At 35.4% G+C, this 19438-nt stretch overlaps 1 protein-coding gene across 1 annotated transcript in view; it reads left to right on the top strand.

The window, feature by feature from the left end:
* Positions 1–19438, top strand: part of LOC150094187 (pre-mRNA-processing factor 17) — a 181293-nt gene that overhangs the window by 70447 nt on the left and 91408 nt on the right. The window contains exons 4-7 of the mRNA XM_090412418.1: positions 681–767; positions 858–1000; positions 13269–13365; positions 13678–13892. Of these exons, the coding sequence (XP_090268544.1) occupies positions 681–767; positions 858–1000; positions 13269–13365; positions 13678–13892 (542 nt within the window). The remainder of the gene's footprint in view (positions 1–680; positions 768–857; positions 1001–13268; positions 13366–13677; positions 13893–19438) is intronic.

Raw genomic sequence — 19438 nt, 5'->3', positions numbered from 1 at the left:
TGGAGGGAAATTGTAGATAGGAAGTTAGTAATGATGTAAATTTTTCATGTAGTACTATCATATCCTGTATACCCCTTGAGGGTACATGGCAGGAATTTGATGATGATATATAGAATTCTGTAACATGTTTTCCAGTAATTGAAATTGTGACTTAACAGAAGAACCTTAAGGAATATGCTATTTTAAAGCTTACCACGGACTTACCTATACCTAATAATAGCAAGTAGGAATGCAGCTCAATATAAGTCAGTTGGTCGATGGAATAGTTTTGTTTTCCCTAATGGGAATTTTATGACTAGTCTACATGGTCATTGTCATGATTTTCATTTCAAAGTAGAGTGTCTACTACTTAACATTTCAATTCTTGCTACTATAATGGTTTGATTTACTTACTTCAGTGTACCACAAATTAATAAGCTGCTGAAGGTTTCAAAGTTAAATTGTTACCAACAGTGTGAGGATCAATTTTAAAAGTTATGAAGAATTTTATAGGAAAAAAAAATCCTAACATGTAGTGAAGTTTCTGTATTGAAGAATTTTTTAACATAGCATTGATGTTATGAAGCAATGGATGAATATTTTTGGTTACTTTGAGTGATTTTTCTACAGTAGTGCTTGTTATATTCTTGTACTTAATAAATACAGTAAAATGAAATTTGTTAATGCATTTTATCATTTAGGTTATGCATATGACCCCTCTCTGGACAGCACTAAGCAAGATGCAACAAATTATGTTGGTGCACTAGATACAGCTACAACTAGTCAAGGTAATTTCTTTTTTGTTCAAGCTGCAACTTTTACTTTATTATAAAATATTGATGTAATAAATATGATCATTATTGTAAAAAAAATTACAGGCATTACTGTTTTTGAGAAGACGAAAGCTAGAGAAGGGGACAAACGCAAAAAATTAAGGAATAATGATGCCAGTGATATCGATGGCTTTCTAGGACCATGGGCTGGATTTGTAGATGAGAAAAGAAATATCAAGCCTTCCCTTGTAAGTAAAATAATTTGAGATTTTTATCTATTTTATTTTTATGTTAATAGGTGGTCAGATTTACTGCTTAAAAATTTCATTCTGTTTTTAAAATTTTTTCAAAATTAAATAGTTGGCCAGCATGCTGATTAGCAACAGTTCTAGACATTTTATCCATTTTTGCTTCTGTAATGTACTCAGAATGTTAATTATTAAAATAATCTCAAAAAATTGTTTAGATCATTAAAATTATCCTTTTTTTCATATCCTGTAGAAAGAAAAATTTTGGTAACATTTTTCCTCGGTTTTTTTCTAATTTTTTTTTTTTACTAGCTTTCTCCGTTAATTTCCTTCCTCTTTTTCTGTTTTTTGCTTTGTGTTTTAATTTTTCTCAGTATTTGCTGCATATATCTTCATCTATGTTGCTGCCATTTGTACCTTATGTTCTGCCATCTGTACTTAACTTTCTTAGTGTGAAGTATATTTACCAAAATAATCTATTCAAGATTAAGGTTAGTTGAACTTTTGGAAAAAAAAAAAAAAACACTGTCGACTCTTTGAACACAATGTTTTAACTTTTTTATGCTGTTCCAGTGTTTATTATTACTGATAAGTGAAAGTAATTGATGAATAGATATAAGTGCTAAGTTATCTTTTATTATTAATGTTGCTTGATTTTGACTTTTTGTGGATATGGATACTGAAATGCTGATTATCACTTATGTTTTTGAGCATTGGAAAGAAAACAAATGCCTAATAATTTTATTTTATTAAGTTAAATTTTATTTAATTAATTAGCAAATATTTTGCCTTGGTCAATAAGGTATCTTCACAGGTATAAATATAAGAGTATTCATATTATTATTACATAGCACACCAAGGAGCCCAAAGACCCATCGAGGGAGGGCACCTACTCCATAACTCTCCGTCTCCACCAACTACATTCATCATCTACACCAACGCCATCTACTGCCAATCACCACCAGTATTTTCACAGACAATCACAAACATCCATGCCCACAGTGGGATTTGAACCTGCAACGTTTTGGCTGGAGAGCGGATATGCTAAGCACTCGGCCAATCAAGCACAAAAGGTACATGAATGAAAGCAAACAATAGACTGAATACTAACTGTTATAATCCTACAGTCATAATTATTGCTTCTACAAATGGTAAAGTGATCCTGATTGTGTAACTGAGTCTCATAATGATAGCTTTCCAGGTTTTTTGCAGCCACATTTATCTATTTTATTATTATTATTATTATTATTATTTATTATTATTTTTTTTTTGTGTGTGTGTGTCAGTTTTCCTGCTTCCCTTTTGTGCTTTAATTGTCCTTAGTTACATTTTTAACAGACTCCAATATTGTCATATTGTAAAATTCGATGTAGCTTAAAAATACCAATGCACTTTACATCGATTTTTACATAGGTCAAGTCTCATGAGAACTGTAAATAATCTTGTTTGTTTCTATGTATATTTTGCTAAATATTAATGTAGTTAACCCTGTGGGAAGTGAATGTATTTACTGTTTTAACATCAAAAACAAAGGCAATGCTTTGCCATCGGAACTTTGTATATAGCTATGTGTAAGAGCACAAGAAAGTTATTTGCGAGCTCTGCACATGAACACCTTCAAAGCTAGTTTTAGAGAAGTTTCTGCTGCCTGGCAAAATATGATCAAAAGAGTGCACGGAGGAGAACAAAGAGTGGGTCGAACTTCAAAGAAGATGAAAGAGTCATGCCAAATTCTTAGAGGTTTACAACCCTTGGTGCAAGGTGCCGAGAAGGCGAAAATAAAAGAGGACTGAGCCGAACATCAAGGGGGGGAATCTCCGGCAGAGAAGTGTAGGCAGTCTCCGGCAGAGAACGTGGGCAGTTTCTGGCAGAGAAAGAGGAGAGGCAGTCGGAACCAGAGCAGTGGCAGCAGAGAACGAGGAGAGGCAAGGCCCCATTTACAAAGCAGGAGAGTCCAGGCCAGTTGCTGAGAGAAGAGTGTCCAGGTACAGTTACCGGCAGAAGAGAGCCGAGAGAGCAAAGGTGAAGCGCTGTTACTGAAGAGAGCCAGAGCCAGTCGGTGGCAATTACAGTCGTCGGCAGTTAGAAGCAGAAGTTCCCGAAGTAGGATCCAGGGGAGAATTTGCCCGTATGCTGAAACCTCTTGCATGTCCTATTCAAGTACCGCAGATTGCAGTCCAAAAGCCACCAATATCCCAATGTGATACCACTGAGGCAAGACACTCCTGAAGGAAGCTTAAGATCTGAGATGAAAGAAATGCCAGAAAGACTTTAGTGTAAGACTTTTGACTGAATGTGCGACACAGCCTCTGTAAGTTCCATCCTTTTTGTACATTTTCTCTTATAATCTAGGAGATATGTTATATACGGACTGTTAAGAATTACAGGTATCCCTTGCTTAACATGGATTTGATTAATGTGGCAAAATTAATTGCAGCAATCCCTTGATATACGCGGCAAGAGTTTTGATTAACGTGCCTTTAACCATGCGGAGCTCGCAGCTGATCTGACAGATACATGCAAAATGTTTAATATAAATATTCTTACACAATTCAGTGTATAGCTTGAGGGTCATGAGTAGCTGTGCAGCATTCATATTGTTATGTTATTGCTTTCTCCTGTATTTTATTTTTATTATCCCTTTTATCACTATTCTTCTATTCTACAATCGGACCTAAGAATTATCTATTTTCTTTTCTGTCTCCTTTTCGGATATTGACAAATTTATATTTTTGAGCTGTGCCAGCCAATATCCTATAATAGAAAGGACTCTTATTCAGAGAGACGTTCCCAGAATTTCATGCATATGCTCATTAACAAAACTCTTTACTACAACTATGTAAATTTCAGCTAGCAGTCGTGACCTCTAATCTAACTCTATAAACCTTCAATTCCCTCCTGCTTAGGTTCAGATTTTATGAGTGGTAGTTTGATCTCATATTCAGGCAAAACTCAGGTATAAAACAAAACATGTTTATTTGGATCTTAAGACACATACAACTATAATATATCACACATTCAATGGACTCAAGGTCATGCAAAATCAATTCATACTAAATTAATTCTAAAGTCATACTAAACAATACTAGACAAAGGAAATAAGCACAGTACTATATAAGCAATAATTCTCTTCCATAAGTTGCACATTAATATACTCAGATTTAACGTAAAAGAGATTCCAATCAGATTCTATCTGCTACACTTGTCTCATATATTGAATTCTATCACACTCAAATATAATCGCTCCCAGACAATTTTGTCTAATGGAAACCAGCTATTACAAATTAGAATAATCACTTAGCATTCTCTAGTAAACTGTCCAACTTCAACCATTACACAACTACTTTCTTTCCTCTAATGCAACTGAATAACATATAACAAAATTTCTGTACTTTACCAATTCTATGCCGGAAATCAGGTCTGCCAGATCTGTCTACCTTTCGTTAAGCACGACTCGGTACTTCCATCGCGTCCATGTGTAGGATCTGGTAGTCGTCCAATTAGGCTATGCTTTGCACCTCGTGTTGTGTGTGCATTGTCCTTGATTAGCTGCTGGACATACTCGTATCTGCTGCTGTTTCTAAGGAGACGTTCGCCGTTCCTTTCCAATGGGATATTTAGTGAAGGCTCGTAACTGCTGATGCCGACATCTCACGCTCAGTTCCATCTGAAATCTATCAAACATCTTTAGGAATATACCTGCCATCCGACATCGCTGCCCCGTCTCACGTCCGTCTTGAACCGAAGAGATCAAAATCCCAAGAGTAAAAAGCCCTGAAAAACGGCATGCATCGCCTTTTATTCGTACTTCTTGCACCCTCTTTTTCCTTGCCTTTTTTCACACGGCACTTCTCGATCTGGCCCCCCTGGTCGATCCTGTATTCTCCTTCTGCTCTAGGAGTGCTCTTTTCCCGGAAAGCAAACTAAAGTTACCTTCCGCATAAACCACTGCCTCAGGCCCTATGCTGAACCTGCACGGCTCGCACGTGACCTTTGGACTACAGTTTACAACTTACTCAGTGATTTACTGTATACAAAATTGTCTTAATGAAATTAATATTTACACACAAATTCTGTACTTAATAATTTTGAATAGGCAACATTGAATCATAATAATTTACATGAAGGGAACATATATTCTTACACACACTTAATAATTTCTTTTATTTTCTGCAGGAGTGCAAGTTTCTCCTTCAGCTTTTATATTAAACTTGTTAAATCCTGAACGAATAGTTTCCTTTTCCACTTTCTTCATTCAGGATCTAACAGTATGTTACGAGTGATATTCTGCACTGTTTTTTGCTATCAGTTTTGTTTAACACATTTTATGTAAAGGTTTGTGATATTTGACAGTAAATTGTATCTGAGAGATATCGCGACCTCTGATGTCAGTATAGTATGGTTTAGTTTTTTTTTTTTTTTATTATTCTTTGTTCAATAATTTTTAGATTGTAACTGAAAATAAATAAACCATCATGTATTACTGAAATAGAGAGCCAAAGGCTTATTTATCATACATGTCCTCTAAGATATGTGCTTTACATTATGGAAAATACTAAGGAAAGTGATCTGGAGCTTACTTTACCTTTACTACGAGTTGTCTATATGGTTGCTTATGCATACATCCGCCGAAACTTTTAGTTTCTATATATTCGGCACAAAACTCTTGTAGTTTCTACATTTGGCTATGAAATAATGTTGGATTCAATATCCACTTAGTTTGTACCATCATGTATTATATTTGCAATGTTTTTTCTTTATGTTTTATTGTTTGTTTGCCGAGCTCTGGAGAGTCATTTTGCTTGAATCTATGCTGATAAGAAAAAAACTAAAACTGTTTAAAGAACTCTTGATAACTTCTTTTGATAAAAAAATTGCAGTAAATAATGTAGATACAAGTATTTATTAAACATTTACTTTGCATTCTTTTTTTATCTTTCCTAAAAGAGTACCATATAAAACGAATTATTAATACAGTAATCGATCATGGACGAATTGTAATTTTTACCATTGATTATTAGATTTGATTAATGCGATTTTGATATACGCGGTAACATCGGAGGATTAATTAACCGCGTTAATCAAGGGATACCTGTAGTTTAATAGTAATAAGAAGTGTCCATAAGAGAGTCAGTTGGCATGTCAAATTTGTAAAAATAACTTAGCAGAGTTAGCTAACCTCTTTGCGAGTAAACTAGAAGTTTAATAAGTTGAATTTGCAAGCAGAGAGTAAATAAGTTTTGGAGTTAGAGATTATTTAGTGTTGAAGTAAAAGGGTTCTAATTTTATGCTAAAGATTTTATAGATGGGTAGAGAAAGCAATCTCCCTGTTGTTTGATTCATGTATATTTCATATTAATGTAAATAAATGTGTTTTAATTATTTGTTAAAAGAGTGCTGCCTGATCCTTTATTTTACAATGCACTGATTCTAAAAATAATCAGACTTGTGAGCGGGAAACAACTAAGGCATTAAAAGCGCAGTTTAATTACTTAAGAACCACTACTGTTTATGTAAACTTTGTTGAAGGAATTTACACTAGTAAGAGAGAGAGAGATCTACCGGACGTTTTAGTGAGTCTTATGCCGAATATTAGTATATTGGATGGTGCAGTCTAACAAATAAATTTTCCAGTGTTCATAGGCATACGACTAGTAAATACGGAAGGTGGATAAACATAATATGCAGTAGAGTAAGTGAGAAAGGTTACGAGAGGAAAAGTGCGCACTGCTAATTAGTAATAAAGAATAAAAGAAGATATTACAATAATGCAGCAGACAGCTTTCGTTACAATATCTTATATTTTGATGCTTTAAAAAACTGAGATATAAGATCTGACAGTATTTTATTTTTATTTTATTTTATTTATTCATGTGGGTTCCCCCCCTTTCCTCGACTGTCCTTTAGAAACTGGCTGAGCCCTCCTAGCGAAGGATTAAGTATGTATTTTATGAACTGTAGATCCATTCACAGGACAATTTGCCGTTTCTGAGAGACAAAAAACCTGAGTTTCCAGGTGAAAAAACCCTCTACCTCCATTGAGACTGGCTAACTCATCTTTAGTCAAAAGAAACTAGATAAAGGTTCCTTACGTCATGGACAGGAATCGAACCCAGGTCTTTCTGACCAAAGGGCTTCATTATATCGACTGAGCTATGGAGGCACTATCTGACAGTATTGAAGTCCTGTCAGATAATAGACTGATTGGGAGAAAAATTGTCCATAGGGAAGTTAGTGGTGATATAACTTTTCATGTAGTAGTACTGTCATGGTATCCTAACATCCCTTGAGACTACATATCAGGGATTTGATGATGATGGTTTTCAATATGAATTTCATCCTTAAAAAGTTATCAACTGTTATTAGAAATATATTTATTAATATCTATTATAATAATATACTAGTTCTTAGCTTATATTGGTATTCTAAGGACTAGGCAATCCAGAAACCCTGCTGTAAGAGATCAAATGTGGAACTGTATCAAGCCACTTAGTACATAGGTAGTGGTTTCAAAAACAGTCCTCCTCCATCTGCCTAAGGCAGGTTAAGACTACCATGAACAACATCTTTCTAGTCCAGTTTGTCTGCAGCCAAGTTATTTAAATTTCTATAAGAGTTCAGACCACTTATACTTTTAATGGTTTCTATTCATTTCCTTCTAGGTCTTCCCAGCAGTATCTTTCCTTCTACTTTTCTATTTTGAAGAATTTGAGGAAACCTTTTAGTAGGCAATCTGTACACTGTTACTCTTTTTTCTTTGTTTCTTGCTGTTATTGAAATAGTAGTGCAATTCTTCTCTGATCTCCTAATTGGTTTTCATTTGTTTTATTTATTTATTTTTCTCAAACACTTGTTTTCAAAGCTTGTCATCCTTGTTTTTCCTTCTGTTTGATAATCCAAATCTTTCTCTGAAGCCACCAATTCAGCTTCTCTCCAGCTCTTCTAGCCAGCCATTCTTCTTTCCTTTTCTGTCATTCTCTGCCAAGTTAATTTAGGCCTTCCCCTTTTCCTTTTGGGATCCATGGCAAAGCTCTTAGAATCTCTCTGCTGTCCAATCCATTTCCATCTGGGTTTTTTATTTCATCAGTGATACTTTTTGCTCAATCAGCTTATATAAATCATCATTTTTGTACATTGAGGCCAAAATATTTTTAATGTTCTACAGACATTTTATTTCAAAACTAATTTAGCTTCTTGTTTTTTGGTCAGTTTCCGTGTTTCTGATTCATGTAATAATACAGCCTTAGCATTGCTACTGAAGATCTTTATGTCGAAGATCTTTATAAATAAATAAATCAGCTAACGCCTTTTATTCCCTTATAGGGAGTAGGCGAGGCCTTTACACCCTATCTAGCTTTTGGAGACTGAGTGGGCAGTTCAATCTCCACCGGTAGCCAATCAGAGATAGCTGGCCCATGTCTATCACTAATTATAGCAGCCACCGATGAAGAGGCTGGCAAACAAGTGCTGCCATCTCTTGGTACCTAACCCTAACAAGATATGTCACTGTCTGAAATAATGTGGGTACTACGGTCAATTTTCTTGAGTTTATGGGATGAAAAACCCAAGTTTCCGGGAGGAAAAAACCTGCTTGCCTGTGCCAGAGATCGACTAACTTGGGAACCGGTTGAAGAAAGGCTTAGAAAAAGTTCCTCCAGTCGGCGACTAGACTTGAACTTAAGTCAAACTTCGAGCGACCAAGTGCAGAGGAAGCAAGCGCCACTTCCACTGAGCTACACAGGCCTCTTTATTTTGGTTTTATTGTAATATTTGGATGATTTTCATATATTATTTAATTTTCTAAAAGCAGTATTTGCTTTTTGTCAGTCTTTGCATTATATCCCTGTCAGTTCCACTTTCAGTATTTACATTTGTTCCCAAGTATGTGAAATTCTTAACTTCTTTTACTGCATATTGATTGATTTTAATTTCTTTGTGGCATTTGTTGTTCAATTCAAGAACTTTTGTTTTGGTCATATTTTTTTAAAACCAACCATTTCAAATGTTTTATATGTGTCTTCTGATTTTTGCATGTACATCATTGTACTTTGATGATTTGATGACTATGTCATCTGCATAATCTAGATCTTCCAATGTAACATAGGATTCCATTTAATTCCTCTTCTTATAGCTGTATCTTTTCTCATAATTCAATCAATGATTATAAACAGTAATCTAGACATTATTATTATTAAGATTATTGCATGGCCACCTCCATGGAGTTCTAAGACTCATTGTGGAAGACCCAAACTGTCGATATAATATCTGTTATATCTCTCTCTCTCCCTTGAAACATTAATAGACAAAGCACTCACAATTGACTCAGGCAACCCATTCTATTCATTCATCACTCTGCAAGCAAAAAATTTAGTATTCATGCTCTTGCTAACCACACTCACTCACCTTTCAGGGATGATCTCTTGTTCTTCCACTCTTCATTTTTAACCTCTAGCCAAGTCCTGAAAAATTTCCCCTGTGTTAATCGTATAAAAACCTTTAAGAAACTTAAATGTTTTTTTATCATATCCTCCCTCACTCTTTTTTTTTTTTTTCCCTATCAACCAACTTTTGCAATCCATAAAATTTCAGTCTATCCTCATAGGGAGCATTCCACAGACCACTCACCATCTTGGTCACTCACTTCTGGATCCTTTACATCAGTGCTTCCCAAACTTATGGATGCCAAGGTCCCTTAGGAAAAATTAAAATATTTCACGGCCCCCCCCCCCAATCGAAAAAAAAAATCATAATATAGACATACACCATCTGTCCAAAAAGAAACTGAATTTTTCTAAAATAGAAGAGACTAGTGCCGTCACCTGTTGTATCTTTTTGTTGTTGAAAGCGGCAACTTTCATTAGTGTTGTATCAACTGTTTATGACATTTGTTTCATTAGAAGCTGAGTTATAGTGCCAAGAGTGACAGTGTGTTTTGATGAACGGTCAGAAAATGAGTTTCAAACAGAGAGCTGCGATTGACTTTTGACTTCCAAGGGCAATATCCACAAAGAATTCATTCCACCTGGCCAAATGGTCAATGGTGAGTTTTATCTTGAAGTTTTGAAGCGATTGATACCTAGAATTCGTCGTGTACGGCATGAATATCGTGATACAGGCAGCTGATCACTTTTGCACGATAATGGACCATCTCATCAGACGAACATTGTGGGACAGTTTTTGAGCAAAGACCAAGTTTGTGTGTTGGGTCGCTCGCCGTATTCACCTGATTTAGCACCCTGTGACTTCTTTCTCTTCCCCCGACTTCATTTGCCGATGAAAGGAAAGCGATACGACACCATTGAAAACGCTCAAGCGGCAGTAACCATGACCTTCAACAGTATCCCAAAAACAGATATAAAAAACTCATTCAACGAATTAATTGACCATGCCAAACGCTGTATCGGAACTGAGGGAGGGTATATTGATTGAAATAAATGATTTGAACATATGGCCTGTGTTTTATTTTCTATCAAAAGTTCGGTTTCTTTTTGGACAGAGGGTGTATGTTATTATAATATTTATTGTATTTATATTCAAGATTTTGCGTTTGTAATCTTTTTGATGTTTCTTATCAATACCTTTGAAATGAAACTTATATGAATAAGCATATATTTACTAATATTCATTAAGCGCCGAAATAGACAGGAAGCAAAATTTGTGAACCAACACCAATGTGTGATTTTTTTTTCATTAAAATATAAGGGGAAAAAATAAATAATAATAAAAATGAAATACGTTTTTTTTTAAGATTTAAAAAAAAAACCCTACTTAAGCTTAAAACATTTTAAATTTGTTTTCATTATTTCACGGCCCCCGTCAACAAACCCTATGGCCCCAAGGGGACCGCGGCCCACAGTTTGGGAAGCGCTGCTCTACATCACTCTTTATCCCCAAGAAACCCAGGTGACCAGATCTTTTATAATCTGGATGATCATGTCAAGGCTTTATAAAAAGGAATGATAACTCTCTTATCTCTGCTTGATAGTGTGTTCTTCAGTAACCAAATAATCCCATGAGCTACTCTGGCATAACAACATGCCCTCTAACTTCAGTTCTCTATTTAATACCCCCAAATCCCTGGCTTCATCAATTTCCTGGAGTACAGTTCCCTCAGTGTTATATACACAGCTTGCAATCTATATCCCAAAATGCATAATTTTACATTTTTCCCACATTGACATCCATAATGTTTTGCCCATACTTTGCATCATCAGCAAACAACTGAATATCTTCCTTCAAATTATTTCCTACATCATTTATGTACAAATTAAACAGCATTGGTTCAAGCTGAGAACTCTGTGGATACCATTGTCACCTGTTTTCTCCTGGAGTTTGTTCCTCCATATACTGCTTTTTTGGTATCTGTCCATTAGTCACCCCCTTTATCCATATTACCAAATTCTTATCTATCCCCATTTGGTGCAGTTTGTGTAACAGAGTTCCATGTGATAGTATCCCTGTCAAACGTCTTTGCAAAAACCAGCATTATCATCATGTAGCCATTACCTTTATCCAAGTCAGTTATCACTCTATTATAAAAAGTTAGTATATTATTATTATTATTATGGGCGACTCCAGGGAGTCCTTAGACTCATCGAGGGAGACCCTAAACATCATGTCCACACAACTATACGACATTCTCACAGTATCTATCATACCTTGCCTTACACTCACTCACTGTCATAGCATCCAAAACAGACTCTGGCAGCTTATTCCACGCATTTACCACTCTAAAAGTAAAGAACCCAGCTCTAACACCCCTGCTAACCACAGCTTCCTTCTTGCCCAGCTTCCATAGGTGTCCCCTAATTCTCCCATCACCAGTCCTGATCTCAAAATTATCCTCTGAATTAATCCTATAGAAACCTTTAGCAATTTGAACGTCTCAATCATATCTCCCCTCTTCCGCCTATCAACTAATTTCTGCAACCCACAAATCTTCAACCTGTTCTCATATGGTTCATTCCATAGACTTGCTATCATCTTAGTCACTCGCCTCTGGATCCTCTCCACCTCCTCCCCATCAAGAAGGAACCTAGGCGACTAAATCTGGGCACAGTAGTCGAGATGAGGTCTTATCAAGGCTCGGTACAGAGATACAATAACTTGCTTGTCTCTGCTCATCAAGGTATTTTTCAACAACCAAGTGAGTTGATGAGCTGATTTAGCTACTTTTGCAATGTGCCCCCTAAACTTCATCTCCGTATCCACCAACACTCCCAAGTCCCTGGCCTCATCAATCTCCTGGAGTACAGTTCCACCAATGTGGTATACTGCTGCTAATCTTTTCACCCCAAAATGCATAACCTTACATTTTATCACATTAAATTGACATCCATTCTCCTTAGCCCAGAACTCCAATCTATCCAAATCGCCCTGCAAGATTTTGACATCATCTGCATTCACTATTGCCCTACCCAGCTTTGCATCATCAGCGAACAAATGAACTGTTCCTCTTAGATCCTTCCCTATATCGTTAACGAACAAATTAAACAGCAGTGGTCCAAGAACAGAACCCTGCAGCCACTAGTCACAGGCCGTCTTTTGGACTCTAGAAATATTAAAAATCTTTCAGAGCTCCAGAAATATTACTAAGGTGCTATGGACATTTTAGCCATGGAAACCTGAACCTGGTAATGATCAGTATCAAACAAAATGACTTAATTGGTACAAAATATTTTGAATAATAATAATAATATTGTTATTTGATGTTCTGCTTTAAATAAGCAGAACATCAGTAGCCTGCCTGGTTGGCTGAGTGATTAGTGTATCCGCTCTCCAGCCAAAAGGCTGCAGGTTCAAATCTCGGCGTGGGCATGGATGTTTGTGATTGTCTGTGAAAATACTAGTCGTGGTGACCGGCGGTAGATGGCGTTGGTTTAGATGATGAAAGTAGAGCGGTTCATTGTAGTTGGATTGAGTGGTGGAGATGAAGAGTTGCAGAGTAGATGCTCTCCCTTGATGAGTCTTTGGACTCCATGGAGGTGTCATGTAATAATAATAATAATAATAATTTTGTGTTTTTGACATTAGCATTTCTTTTATAATTGGTTACATATATTATGAAATACATTTTAATAAGTGAGTTATTTTATTTTGTATAGCACAATAAGAAACTCATGCACATCATTAATTGGTCAGATATATAAATATTAATGCATTTGTATATTTAAATATATGCAATCTATAAATATTATATAAATATATTAAGGCTAAATGTTATTCTGAAAAAAATTCTTTATATTAATTAAAAAATGCTTTCTTTTAGGAGGAACAAGAAGAATTAGATGAAATAGTAGCAAAAAGACAAAAGAGAGGTAAACAAATGGATGAAAAACCAATGGATGAGAAGACAATACTGCACAGTAAGCATGTGGATTATACTTGACAAATTTTGTATAGTTTAGCATTCTACTTAATGAGACTATTCAGAGCTCCAGAAATGTTAAACTTTGTTCTTGTTAAGTACATTTTTATCCTTAGAAACCATAATTTGAGATTAGTAAGATTTAAGATGTTCACCTGTAATAATATGCAAAGCACATTTTTTATCTTCCTATTTTTAAATTCTTGAGGCTACATAAAATGTCATTTTCTTTTCCTTTTTTTTTTTTTTTTTTGATCCATTTAAATGCTAGGTAACCATTAACTGTGTAATTTTTTTTTTTCGCCCTCAGTTAAAGATCCATACGACTACATGGGTAGGTCGTTTCTTAACATTCCTCAAGATGTGGGTGTCAATCTTAAGTCAGAAGATCCTCCAGAGAAATGTTTTATACCAAAGAAGTTAATTCATACTTGGAGCGGACACTCAAAAAGTGTTTCTGCTATTAGATGGTTTCCAAAGTCTGCACATTTACTTTTATCATGCAGTATGGATTGTAAAGCTAAAGTATGTTTTTTTTTGTTGTAGTTTAGAATGTCATGTGATATGCTTTTTTTTAAAAAAAAAAAAGCTTACTATTGTATTTTTGCTACTTTTCCGTTCCGGAAAAGTAACACCAGTCGAATTGAGCTAGCTATTGACATTATTGTTGATTTCCTTAGTGACTTACCACTAATCAAAACATGGTCTGATTTTTCAATAAATTACTTGAACGAAAACAAACTATATATATATATAGCAAAACCAGCATATTGATAATGTTTTGTTCAAAACATCAGCGTGCTGTATTTGGTACATTTTCAGATATAATCTCTCTGAAATACGAAAGTATAGCAGATGTAGAAAAATAAAAATAAAGTGAACTTCACAAATAGAAAAAAAAACACTACATTGGTTAGCACTGTCTGTTGACCCGTCTGAAAACTGGTAATCATCTACTACTTATTTATGAATACAGTGCCTGCATAGCATAGCATGATTTTTGTTTAGAAAGGTTGTGTCTAAAGCTCATCTAACAATGCAGCTGCATGAGTTTTCTTTCAGAGACACTTCTTTTTAATCTTGTAAAACAAACTGACTAGCAAACACATACAACCAACAGGAAGCAGTCTGTGAAGTTAGGATGAGTGTCCTGTCATAGAAAAACTTAGTTAAGTCCAAGTTATTTCGGCTTTAAAAGACCATGGGGCCGTTACATCAGTAGAAGATGAATTATATATAAAAAAAAAAAAAATCAGCTAACGCCTTTTTATTCCCGTATACGGGAGTAGGCGAGGCCATTTAGCCCTATCTAACTTTTGGAGACTGAGTGGGCAGTTCAATCTCCACTGGTACCAATCAGAGATAGATGGCCCAAGGCTATCACTAATTAAGCAGTACACAGTGAAGAGAGATGGCTCAAATGTGCCGCCATCTCGTGGTTCCTAACACAATATATTTAATGTCTGAAATAATGTGGGTTCTACGGTCTATTTTCTTGAGTTTACGGGACGAAAAACCCGAGTTTCCGGGAGGAAAAACCCGCTTGCCCATGCCAGAGATCGACTAACTCGGGAACCGGTCGAAAAAAGGCTTAGAAAAATTTCCTCTAGTCGCCGACTAGACTGCTCGAAACCAAGTCTTCCTTCGTGCGGCCAAGCACTGTGGTGTGCAAACACCACATCTACTGAGCTACACAGGCTCAATGAATTATATATGAATACAAAAATGTAATTTGTGATTTATGAGTCAGCTGCTAAATCATCACACATTTTACTTTTCTTTTTTTTATATCATACCTTAGTACCATGGATGGGTTAAGGGTAATCCAGAAACTCAGCTGTAGCCAAATATGGAACTTTCTCAAGCTACTTCAAGCTTCCAGTAAGCAGGGTAGCAGTCTCTCACTAGGCAGTGAAATTCATCTAATACCTGAAGGCATTTTTTAAACAGGACTTGATTCAAATCCATGATCTGTGGATCATAAAACAGATATGGGTCTGCTCAACTAGTCAAGCTAGAAGGCTAAAAGAGACAATGTTTTATTTCGTAGATTTTTCGTTCATATTAAAAAATTGTGTTTCGATAAATTAAATATACCAAGAAATTATATACTTGGTTTAATCTTTATCCAAGTGTAAAGAAACAAAGTTAGCACTTGAAATATCAGAAATAAATCCTGAAAAAAACAGGACTGGGGCAACTCGTATATAGAAGCTAATGACTTCACATCACTTGCCTTAGTATCCCATAATGCAAAGCACATATCCTTATGGGTATATGCTATGCATTATGGGAAGGATCACTACCTAATTGGTTTCAATCTTTGTTGAGGTCTTGTCAGTGGGATTAAACCGGACCCAGCGATAATACTGAGGTTAAAGTAATGCCAAAGTCATATTTTCATATACGAGTAGCCAAAAGGTGTCACACCTTATTATTAAAATACTCTGGATTAGAGATAGTTATTGGAAGTTTTTCCACTTGGCAGTGGTGTAGCTAGAGCTTTTGCTGCCCGGGGTGGTCTCTGAGTTTACCGCCCCTCTCAACGTACACCAAAAATACTACAAAGTCAAAACGACATATAAGGAAATAAATTAAAACACTATATTTATTTTTGAAGTAAAACTTTAATTTCAACATTCTAAAATGTTATTTTTCTTGCTTTTCTGTTAGCAAAATCATCGATGACATTGGCGAAGTCTATATCATAGTAATGTAGGTAATTCTTAATCAATTTTATTTAGAAAAACTCCTCTCACAACTAGCAACAGTTACAGTAATTGTTTCACAGTATATTACAATATTTGGAAATGAGTTCTCAAGATTGTATTTTAGAATTAACTGCAAAAGTTCAAAATTGCTCAAAGTGTCACCCAGGGCGGACCACCCCCCCTAGCTACGCCTCTGTCACTTGTTTATTCTATAAATTAAAGATACTAAGAAATTATATACTTGGTTTAATCCTTTATCCAAGTGTAAGCAGACAAAGTTTACGCCTGAAATATAATCAGGACTTGTGTTTCGATAGTTTTGTTCAGGAAAAAAAAAAAAGTCCCTACTTTGCATATATAGGATGGCCCATAAGTCATGAAGGGGGTTTAAACATTTAATAAATTTTTTTATTTATTATTTTTATTTTATTTAATTTTTTTTGTTATAATGAAATACAGAACATGGAGGTTTTTTTTTTTTTTTTTTTTGTTAGTTATGAAAAACCACATCAAGTAAATGCCTTCTATTTTCGGCTTCACAAGGGCAGACCCTTTCTATGGCATATTCCATGACAGCTGTTAATGTTTCTGGCTGCAATGCCCTAATTTCTGCACGAATGTCCTCCTTTCGCTGTTGAATTGTCTGGAGCTTGTTAAAATACAACTTTTCCTTAGGTAACCCTATAGGAAGAAGTTGGGAGCCATCAGATCTGGAGAATACTGAAATCGAATTTTGCTGATTTTCAAAATAAAATTGTACAATTTTTGTTGTTGGGTTGTGAACTTTTTCATGATTAATTTCTCAAATATTCCTTAGAATACCTAAAAAAAAAAATAAAATGAGAAAATTAATAATCAAAAAATGTTAATCACATTTTTAAACCCCTTTGTGATGTACCTATACTTATTTTTTATGACTTTATTCCAGCAAACTTGGAATTAGAGAGGGGCTTTTATTCAGTGAATAATGCTGTCTATTTGTTATTTGATCAAAATTTTGTTTAGCTGGTTGATGTATCATTATTATATGATGTGCTAAGTGTTGTTTTCATCATCCTGTTAAAGAGAAGAAAAATATGAAATCCCATATAAAATATTACAGTAAATTATATAATAAATATAACTGCTTGAAAATTTTATGAGTAACAGAGTTAAAAATTCCAACAAGATTTATCAGTACTCATTTTCTTTGTTAATATAGCTTTTATTCAGTTTATATGTCCGTGTGATTAGTCTAGTGGCTATGCGCTTCGCAACCGTATGCCTAGGGAAGGAGTGTCCTATGTTCGATTCCCATCAACGACGTGAGGAGCCCAAGGATATTCCTCAGCCATAGCCAAGTTAGCTGGTCTTGGGTGTGGGCAGCAGGAGGGTCCCCCCCCCCCCCCCCCAGTTTATCTGGGGTTTTTCATCCCGCAAGCAGGCAAACCGGCCCCGCGAACACCCACACGCTACAGTCATAGGATACCTCCAGGAATAAGGAGTAACTAACCTATTTCCTAGGATTTCGGGTCTGAATGCCTACACGATAAAAAGTGCAGGTCTACATGTGTGCATAAATTAGGAGAGGATAGGACAGTTTATATAGCTTTTTTACCCTACTCTCTCTCTCTCTCTCTCTATAGAAACACCACTATAACAAACCTCCTCACTGTAACAAACTATTCAAAAATCTCTCCCCCTGCCGTCTAAAGGCCGATAATTGGAATTCTATTCTAAAGCCAATTGGCAATTTACTATAGCAACTTATGAAGAAATTATGAAAGAATTAAACCAGGAATCAGTAATAGAAACAATTAAAAAATATAAACATAAATGGATGGGACATGTTGAAAGAATGAAAATAGAAAGATTACCAAAACAATCCTTAAATTACAAACGATTAGGAAAAAGAAAACCAGGACGTCCTGTTAAGAGATTCAACGATGACTTCTAAGGCCAGAACAGACCACTCTAGGCCTAAATTCTTGACAGGTATGATGATGACTATAGCAATTTGTGTGTGTAGCAAGTAAAAGGAAGAATGATTATAAGGACAGTTCTAGTAAATGCAGACAGTAGGAAAGTTTCAGCTGCACTAGAAATAGCTGAGTTGTTGTTGTTGTCAAGTGTTCATTTTAGCAATATGTACATTCCAGGTAGACCTGTTATCTCTCTGAATGCCAAGGGGAAACTGGATGAAAGATTAGAGGTAGATGAGTTACAGATATTGAATCTCTTGTAAGAACCTGATTTAAAAATAGCAGTGGGATTGGATATAATTTCAGCATGGGTGCTGAAGGGATGTGCGAGAGAATTACCAATATTCCCTGACCTGATTGTTCAGCTTGAATCTTCTTAGCAAGATTTTTAATGATTGGAAGGAGGAGAAATATAATTCCATTATACAAGGATAGATCTAGGACCTGGACAAACAACCAGTTGGTATCTCTAGATCAGTCATTAAGGTATTGGAGAGGCTGGTAAGACCATGCTTCTCAAAGTGGGCAGATAGCACTTTGATCCTTTATAGAGAACAGTTTGGCTTTGTTAAAGATAGGTCTTGCTTTAGCAATCTGTTCACATTCTATAATAGAGACATCAGAGTTAGAGAAAATGGATATACCGTAATACTTTTTGATTTTGCCAGCAGCATTTGACACAATTCCACATGGGCAATGGTTATACAAAATCAAATTGACTTGCTTAGATAAGAGGCTGGATGGCTGACAGGTATCTGAAAGTGATCTGGTATTTGTCAGCCAATTTCTATGAAGGAGGATGATCCTGGGGTACTTCATTTTTCTGTACTTCAACTTTTGTTGTTTAACTTGTATGTTAAATATTGAATAGCTCTATAGAGTAATATGGAGTTATTTGCTGATGAGACAAAGTTGGAAAAGTGATAAGGGACATGGCTTATACAGAATCTCTGCAGTCTGATATTTATTTAGTGTTTGGCTAAGAATAATACATGTATGTACATATGCCACCACACACAAAAAGGATGTACAAAACAATCAAATTTTAACTCTATTCATATCAGTCTTGCAGTCTGATATGAATAGAGTTATTCTATGGGAAAATGATAATAAATATCATTTAAGTGTTGCCAAGTGTTTAAGATTATACATTGCATAAAAATATTACATTAATGAGTATTTGCTGCAAGTGGTGAGTGAAGGCCTGAGGGAAGACAAGTGGATCCCATAGCTAAAGTAGATTAATCATCACATTGTATACTATAGTGTTAAAAAGAACACTGATTTTAAGGAATAAAAGTTACTCTTCCATTTTACAGGATTTTAATAAGGCAACATCTAGACTATTGTGCCCAAATACGATTGCCTAGACTTGAGAGAGAGAGTCAAAAAAGATCCA

The sequence above is a fragment of the Typopeltis vanoorti genome, chromosome 22, assembly GCF_054136105.1.
Source record: "Typopeltis vanoorti isolate ZY-2024b chromosome 22, IOZ_Tvanoo_1.0, whole genome shotgun sequence".
Taxonomy (NCBI): domain Eukaryota; kingdom Metazoa; phylum Arthropoda; class Arachnida; order Uropygi; family Thelyphonidae; genus Typopeltis; species Typopeltis vanoorti.
This window is presented reverse-complemented; position numbering and strand designations above follow the sequence as displayed.